Below are 9,167 nucleotides of genomic sequence, written 5' to 3' on the forward strand. Positions count from 1 at the left end.
TAACAGCCTTACATTTGACCAATCAGACCCTCTGGTGGTTATGATGAGGTGGAATTAAAAGCTTTTAAAATTTCCCCATCCTCATAGGATTTCTTAATGGCATTACAAAGCAGTTTGATCGTCACAAAAATAGAACACTGAAGCTAATGAAACAAATGCCAGACTACTTGTAAAACAAGTGAACATCCCATATATATATATATATATATATATATATATATATATAAATAATGATCATAAATGGTGAAAAGTATATTGTAAAATGAATATTCAAAATAAATAAAAGAATGATTACTCAACTAGCCGAAGGCAACAGACATGCATGAGTCCTCTCATCTGCCTGATTCTTCAACTTATGTTTTCTGTGGAAGTGACTTGTAATTGTGAAAATTGTCAATAAATGTTCCATGTCTTACCCCCCACCATTAACTACCAGTAAAATAAAACAATCCCACCGGAACACCCTCAAATGCTCCTCTGTTGGCAACACCCGATTCGTATAACCCTTGATATTACACTTCATAAATGGCTTCTGAAAAGTCAAGGAAGTTCAGCTGAAATGCCCAAAAGCATACATCTTCGAAAAGTAATATCCTAGGATTCAAAGGCCATTTCGGTGCTTTTCATCCTGTCAGTTCCCACAAGAGATAATCTATCATGGTAGACATCCATATAGCCAAATGCATCTGAACCAGGAGGGCACTCGAGAGCAGCTTCAAGAACTCTATGATGAACTCCATGAGAATCAATTGAATATCCACCTTCATGAGCATGGCCAGATATGCAGGCCTTCACACACTTAAATCTATGAATAATATTCATCACTTCATCATAGTTCCATAATAATGCTTCTTCACATGCAGCACCTGGATCCAGAGGGAGATGGCAGCAAACAACTACTCTCTGTTCGCACATGGTCGCATCTTGGAGGACACCATCCAACCATTCTAATTGTCCCTGTCCAACACCACCATTGAACATCAGAAACCTTCTCTCTAGACCAACCATTCCCATAGGGCTATTCTTATCAATATTTGGGTTTTTCTTATACAGCAAATCCATAGCCTCCAATTGATGAGGGTGACCCTCGGGCCAGCCTATGGCGCTGATATCATAACCATCAAGTACGACAAATCTATAATGTGGTGATGGCGTAAAGTCATAGTATGCATGACCATGGAGAGTGGGTATTTTCAGCAATTCAATCAGATTGTCGCGAGGGAGATTGTAAAGACAATGGTTGCCCAACATATTATAAACAGGGCCCTTGAATTCCTGAAATTCCTCAATGACCTTTTCAACAGCATTCTTAGATTCATGTTTCGGACAAAAGCCATCAACTATATCCCCAAAATGAACAGAAAATTTGAGCTTCCCATGCTCATTCCATTTCTTAACTGCCTTTTGAAGAACCATAATACTATGTCGGTAATATCGAGGGATGCCACGGAATGAACGCCCATCAGGAATGTCAGCATACTGAACATCAGTGATAACTCCAAAAGAGAATAGTGGTTGCTTGACATGTGCATCAACCATTCCATTGGTCAAGGCCATCATATGCAAGTGGAGTATGCACCAGATCACCCACTATGTGTAGGGCACCTGTAGTTGCAGATTCCATTATGACGAAATTGTTGGTATGAGGAGCTCAGATATAACATACATAAAGTTACATGAACAATACTTTCACAAAAATAGCTGTGTGAGTCAGATTTCGCCTATTTAAATAACTAGTGCCTATTAACTGTTTGGCATCCTTAAAACCAAATTTTTAATATTTCTCTCCCCCAAGGGGAAGGTAAGTATCAGTCAAAATCATATCAAATGCACTGTGCACACAATTAACACATCATGTTGGAATGCAAACAAGAGAAAATCTTCCAAAAGTTTAAATTGAATGGAGATCTATTCTTCTGAACAAGACTAATACTATGACACAAAGTTACAAAGCAAAATTAAAGCATCTCCAGACAATGATAACATGGCACCAAAGGAAGAACATATTCCTCACAGTCATCAAATCATGTAAATATTTTAGATGCTCCGAACTTCATGAAATCCATGGGATTAAATGCTCATACTGAGTTAGCTATTCATTTATAGCACCTAGAAATTCATTGATATTCAACATATTATATTAAGAGAACATCCCAACATACATGATAAGAGTTCTTTCCTGATGAAGTACATTTCTTAATACTAAGCTTGTTAGTTAAGAACCCATAAAAGTGGCTGTTCATGAACCATTGCAATGATATGGTCAGATTTGGTTTCCAGAGGATTCCAAGATTAGTCACCAAGCCCACTTAAACGATATTATGAAATAAATGCATCTAAGTTTTCAGCTAATTGAAACCAAATCAGGTTGTTATGGTTGTAAAAAAACCTGTTCAAATTTGAAACACAAAAGCAACACCCCGTCAGTGTATTATCTCAATACAGGAAACAGAACATGTCACCTTCAGGACAAAGGAATCCTGGAGAGGAATTTGGTCTTGCCAATTTAACAGTTACAGTAACAATGTCAACTAGTGGGGTTCAACCTTCCTGTATTAAAAAGAAGCAAGCAAATAACCTATTTAACAAAGGAACTCGCAAAGGTAAGTGCGTAACCTAAAGTTCATATCCAACTGGAATGTGTAACTGTATATCATGCACTTTTCAAAAGTTCCAATGAGCATTACTATAATTGAATAACAGACATCACCCACATCTGAGTAATAGCTTTCCAGTATACATGGGGGAATATTGTGAGACTTGAATGTACATACACTGCAGAAACGGAAGTGTGAATTCTAGTGCAAGGTGAATAAATTTACGAACAGGGCGCAGAAGATATTACCAAGGGAGGGAACTTCTTAAAAGCATGAAGATTCAAAGCAAAAGGCTTTGAAATGTAAAAAGAAATTCATAACAGTGCATAATGTATAAATTATTGTACGAAATAGTCTATCTCAGCAAATCAAGAGATTCAAGACAAATGGCTTCAAATATCAAAGAAAAAGAATTTCAAATTCATTTAACATACATCAAAACCTGATTAGTCAAGAATTTACAGAAAATTTATTAAACTGCAGCCAGCACCTTCAGTTAAATTGATAGCCTAATACACTTGTATACTTGACAACTTGACATAGTTTATATGAACTGAAACAATAGCAAAATAAAAAGGATTGAAACTAGTCAACTGGTCCCTAACCAATTTATTTACCTAAAGGGTAAAGTTTGTAAAGGATAAAGAATTAGGCAGTTTCTTCAATGTCTCCTAAACAAACAGAAGAAAACAACGTCTTTTCATGTCACTTGCCCATTCAGAAATTTCTGTGTTAAGATTCATCTTCCAAACGGCATTATGTCCGCACCCTATTCCGCATTCCACATACAACACCATTGCATATAAAATAATGCATGCACTACACTTACATAAATCAAAAGAAATCAATGAACATTGTATTCATATTCTAATACAAAGATACCCGTGGGCAAGAGAGTGAAAAACGTCAAGAAGGGAGCGATTGAAGTAGGAACGGCTTGCAAAGGGATAAAGGAATATCAGTAGAGATTACTTCCGGTCAGTCGTAAGTAGAGATTACAAAGGCAATGAATGGGTATAAGATTGAGGAGTGAATGCGATAAGGACATATTACAAGAGAGAGGGAAAGGATAAGACAGTTGTAAAGCCAGAAAAGAAGGTTATTGTGCATGCAGGGGAGTTGTAGGGATATATGTCACAAGATAGAAGGAAAGATGTAGGCATTTGTAGCACAAGCAAAGAATATTAATAGGTACTATGGGGAAGCTAGGAAGGAGATATAGAGATCTATAAGGAGAAGAGGAGAATGAGCTGGAAGAGGAAAAATAAAGTGAGATGAGGCGGAAGAGATTGGGGCAGTTGACAGGCATTAATGGTGGTTGGAGTAGCACATCTGGCAGTAGAGAACTAATGAGGGAGGTAAAGATTATAAAGAAGAAATCATAGGGATCAATGATGCCAATATAAAGAGTATAGGAGTTAAGATGACAAGGGAGCAGGATGCAAATTAAGGGGGAGACAAGAACATTTAAAGGAGAGGGGAGATTGGTGGTCATGAAGGCAGAGTGGATAATACAATATGGTTGGAGAACACAGAGTTTTAAGGTATATAATAATCTAACTAAAAGGTATTGCTTGTTTGTTTGCTCCCACTTAGTTGTAGAATAAAAAATAGGAGTCTGTTGAATTTGTTTGTAAAAGAAAAGTAAAAAGGACACTTCATCCACATGCAGTGGGAACATATGTCTGCATAAGCTACTTCCTAAACATATTAAAATGGCAACTCCAATTGCCATTGACTACGGACAGTGTTAGCACCACTCAGATAACAGTTAATCCTAACTTTCATCATAAGCTGAAACATAACGAAGCATATTCATACTTCCTTTGCCCATACTTCACTTTTAGGGAAACTTCTTCCCACATATGACGGGTGAGATTATATAAGGATAGCACCTTCACCATTGTAAAGATTATTGTGGCAGTCAACAAGTTCAAACATAAGGTACCACTTTGCAGATTATAACTAGTTGATTTCCCTAAATGACCATCCAATGTCAAAACTGAGAGTGTCATTTGTATTGTACTTTTATTTCATAAGGACAAGAATGTGACTGTGTGTTTATATGTAAGTTACACTCATCGTGCAGTTGCAAAGGCAAACAACACAGTTTTTCCCAAAGAATTTGGAAAGTAGCCCTATGGGCTTCATTATTTTAAAATGAGAATGTTTTCTTCTCATCCTCTTGCTTTGAACTTTTGAACCATATTAGGAAAGTCACAAGAAATACAACAAAATCATGGTGAACCCTTGGAATGGACTGAATGCTCATGAAGCAAGGTTTAAAACTGAGTCAAGTCAGACTTGGCACCTTGCCGAGATGAGTCCCGGGTTCAAATCCAAGAATATAAGATAAATCAAAAAACTTTAAATATTGTATATTTGTTTTACTAAATTAATGTATAAATATGGTTATATATGTGTGTGTGTGTGTGTGTTTTTTGTGTGTGTATGTGTGTGTGCGTGCGATTTTGAAGATGATTTGTGAGTTCTTCTAATCATATGCTCTATTTTCCTATGGTCCTCTTTTTTGGATTTTTTCTGGAGTGCTTCGAACTATAAATCATTGTGAGTTCTTCTAATCATATGCTTTACTTTATTATGGTCCCCATTTTGGATTTTTTCTTGAGTGCTACAAGCTATAAATCGTTTTTTTTCCAAATTCCATCTTTTATACAATTTTCTCCATCTTTGTTAGACTTTGAATTTTTGTTTTTTTAATGTTTAGTTTTCTTTTACTTATTTTTAATTTTTAGCCTTTTTTTAAATTTGATTCAATTTTTTAGACTTTTTGAGCTTGCACATGACTCGAACAAGTCCACTCAGACCCACCCAACTTATTCGGCTCAGCCTGTGGCCGGGTCCCGAGCTCAGTCCAAGGTTTTGATCATTGACATGAAGTTAACATTTTCGAAAGACAGCTTTGTAGCCTACTGGGATACAATACCCAAGTCATCCCTTAAGAAAAGCCCTCTTGGATATCAGATGTCATTTCTATAAATTTCAGAACTGTATTATAATCAACAAAACATATTTAAAATTAATCTATCACTACAAAATTACAGAATTTGTCACAAAACATATTTAAAATGACCTACCACTACAAAATTTCATTGTATACAGAATTTGTCTCACATTTATAAAGAAAAATCTATTATCCACTGGTTCTGATCAACTAATCATCCCCTTTACTAATACTACCATTCGGCACTGATTAATGCCTCATCCATTCTAATAAGCATATAACTCATTATATCTACGATAGTGGCTCTCTTTTCAGATAAATATAGAGATCCGAAATGAAATAAAACAGTTCACTGTGATATCGTTCTTCTCATAAATTAAGGATCTCAAAAGGCAAGAAGCCCTCAAAGTCCCCCCAAATTTAAAAATCAGCTATTAAAAAGAGAGAATCTTAGTAAACATTCTGGTTAGAACCATATTTGATTTTGGAAGGACAAGACAATTGAATCTAAATCCCTATGTTTCACGTGATCTAGTTACAATAAGGTTTTCACCACAAAGGTTACATCATCGAGTCACGCATACCTTATATGCTGCGAAGCACTCAAAGGTTGTCCTAGCTCCTAAAATTGATGGCATGGATTGCTCTTGAAAAGAAAATCCATGAGAGAAACAGTTAGTTTTTTACTACTTTCCAATTGTATCATCCTTAAAAAAATAGAGAAAACTATGTTCTATTCAACCATAATTTCCCTTTGCTTTGTACAGTTGAATCTCTTGTCAATTATTATGACCAGTTAAGCAATTGCTCAATTTATAGCATGCCCTCAAAAAATGCAGCTAACCTAACACTCCTGAAGCTTGGGGACTCATTCTTCATAAAAGTCATGTGCCAAATCTAGGGGAACATAGTTTTTCAATGGAAATTATACTCTTGAACTACATATCAGGAAAATGTTTCAATATTACACGTGACATAAATGGAAATAGAAGTTTAAGACTGTGTGACATAAATGGAAATAGAAGTTTATGAACACACACACGCAATATAAAAAGTACAAAAAAAATAAGAAGCAGGCTTTAATACTCAGCTTTGACAAATAAAAAAAAATGAAATCCCACTTTTGAGTAATTTATTTATTTAGGTTTAGTTCATTACAGTGGAGTTGGCTCCTAAGCCACCTAGGTCTTAGCCCAAGCATAAGTTACGAACCAAGGATCACCGCATCACAAAAGAGTATTCTGTGGCCCCTTGCCTTTCCAGGAGACTTGACATGACAAGAACCATCGGCACCCATAGGAGGTTTATCTATAAACTAAAGAGACCACAGATACTCCTAGGAACTTGAATTTTATATTGTATTATCTAACAACAAAGAAAAGAGTCTAGCCAAAACTGTAGCTGCTAAGCAGCTACTTAAACAACAATTGCTGTCAAAAGGGTATGAAACCATGCTGACCAACCTGCTGAACTTGGCTCTGGTTGACGTGAGCTTGTACAGTCTGCCTAAGTCCTCGGACCAAGACATGAACAAGAACCAGGTCCTACAGCTGATTTTTACTCAAATCCCTAAAAACAGAAGCAGCAGAGCCTTATGTGTGGTTTTCCATATGATCAAATGGCTCATCTCAGTAAGAAGTGATCCATGGCTCTGAGGGTCAAACCTATACTAGTTATATAAGTTCAATTTTTACAAGACCGTGCTCAGAAAACAATTTACATATTTAATATTGGGAACGTGTGGAAGAAGGTATGGTAGCAGGTGTTTACACTTTCATAAAGAAGTGTCAACAACTATAAAATAGATTAATATACAAAACTAAATCAACTGAATTCGAGAACTGACTAGAACAAGAAACTGGCTGGGTCAACCAGAACAATACACTAATCTGTTCAATGTCTGACCTTGCTTTAGTAACATGTATTAGAACTATCTATTGGCTATCATTGTGGTAGAAGGAAGAAGTATTATGGATACAACACAAAGGGAACCCACAACCTGGATGCTAAGATCGAAAAAACAAAACTTTGGCCTCTAACATGCCATTCACCTCACTCATTTAAGCAAGAGATATATGAATATCTTAAGCGCCAGAGTTCACATCCATCCATAAGGAAAGACATATCCTAAAGAAACTTAGAAAGGAGGGATTCCCCCTACCCCCTACATAGTGAATCATTCAATAAAAAATTTCACCCATTAATTCAAAAGTTTCGAAAGACATATTGGGCATCACATGCCAACAGAGTTCAATCTATGAAAATCTAATCCTTCCATTCATGAAGGACTGAAGCATCAGCAACCAATCTTCCGTAAATTCAAATTCGAATAACAACAAACACGATTAAAACAAGGGATCAATGAGTTAACATGAGTAACAAAGATTCAACAAAATCTACAATTATAGCTCCTCCACAAGAAAATCCAACAACAGTAACATACACTATCCCCAAAACTCATCCTAAAAGGAAATTCGAGCAAGACACTTTGATCATGCATGTCTACTAATTAAAACAAGGGTCTCCAGAGTGATTACATTCCTTAGAAGCTGAATCGGATAACATCACAAAACACAAACCGAACCCGACTTCACAAACTAAGAATCACTAATATTCTAATAATGCATTGCCCTCAATTGAGTTAAAAGATTCTTATAGTGCAAATATCCACTGTTTTCCCAACGAAACTACCGATTAAAGAATGGTGAAAGAAACTAAAATGGCAAGGAAAAAGAATTTAAACATTGAAGGCCTTACACGCAGAGAGGCTTTATGCTCTGACAAAATGGAGAGATGGAAAACTTTACTTATGATGGAATGAGGCCATTGCTGAGGATGACATAGAGCTCCGAAGTAGCAGAAGGAAATACCAGAATCGAAAAACCGCAAGAGGAGTATAAGACAAATATTTAATTTAAGGAGGAATTAAGAGAGAGACGGTGGAATTCAGAAACGAGGGGGAGTCGTGTAGGTTGCTTACGGTTTCGTTGGGAACGGGTGAGTGGTCTCGGTGGTAGATATGGGTCTAAGATTCCTTTCCAACTACTAACGTATTAAAAAGTTATTAATTATTTTTAAAACTACTGAAAAAGGTTGCGGTTTGTATAGAGCGCCTCTAAACAATCAAATTAGAACCTATCTTCAAATAGTATCGAGAAATGTGGTTTCTTTATTAAAGATCTTTGTGGTAGCCTTAAAATATATTTTTACATTTATTTATAAAAATTAAAGCTTTAAATATATAGTAGATCGACATATCTATGAAAATCTTGAAAATCGACAGTCCAAAATTACGTTACGAAATATACTATTTTCAAAACTTGAAATCTATTTTGTTTCGTGTCCATGCATTTTGATGTCGAGATGATCAATTGGATATATTTGGGAATCAAAACAACCTCTTCTAATAAATTTTTTAAGAAAGGCTCAAATTTGATTGTTTAGAGCCTTGGCTCTATATAAACTTTTCCCATTAAAAAGCCATTAATTATTTTTAAAAATGGGTATTAGCTACTGGTGAAAGATTTCATTCCTACAACATATTAAAAAACCATTAATTATTTTAAAAAATACTAACATATTAAAAAAGCCATTAATTATTTTAA

At 35.6% G+C, this 9,167-nt stretch overlaps 1 protein-coding gene across 4 annotated transcripts; it reads right to left on the minus strand.

Annotated features, from left to right (window-relative positions):
* Nucleotides 1–255: 255 nt before the first annotated feature.
* Nucleotides 256–8,546, minus strand: LOC18442745 (manganese-dependent ADP-ribose/CDP-alcohol diphosphatase-like protein). Of its 4 annotated transcripts, XM_020672566.2 has the most exons (3): nucleotides 8,320–8,546; nucleotides 6,147–6,208; nucleotides 256–1,605 (listed from the first exon to the last, which is right to left on the minus strand). In XM_020672566.2, the coding sequence occupies exon 3, from the start codon at nucleotides 1,558–1,560 to the stop codon at nucleotides 595–597; it is 966 nt and encodes a 321-aa protein (XP_020528225.1). In that variant the 5' UTR covers nucleotides 1,561–1,605; nucleotides 6,147–6,208; nucleotides 8,320–8,546; the 3' UTR covers nucleotides 256–594. The 4 variants fall into 4 exon arrangements, with proteins under 4 accessions (XP_020528225.1, XP_011626482.1, XP_020528224.1 ...); XM_011628180.3 differs by lacking the exon at nucleotides 6,147–6,208 and having other exon boundaries at nucleotides 8,370–8,546; XM_020672565.2 differs by lacking the exon at nucleotides 6,147–6,208.
* Between the last annotated feature and the right edge of the window lie 621 nt (nucleotides 8,547–9,167).

The sequence above is a fragment of the Amborella trichopoda genome, chromosome 6 (assembly GCF_054954075.1).
Source record: "Amborella trichopoda isolate Santa Cruz 75 chromosome 6, AtrichopodaSantaCruz75HAP2 v2.0, whole genome shotgun sequence".
In the NCBI taxonomy this organism is placed as follows: domain Eukaryota; kingdom Viridiplantae; phylum Streptophyta; class Magnoliopsida; order Amborellales; family Amborellaceae; genus Amborella; species Amborella trichopoda.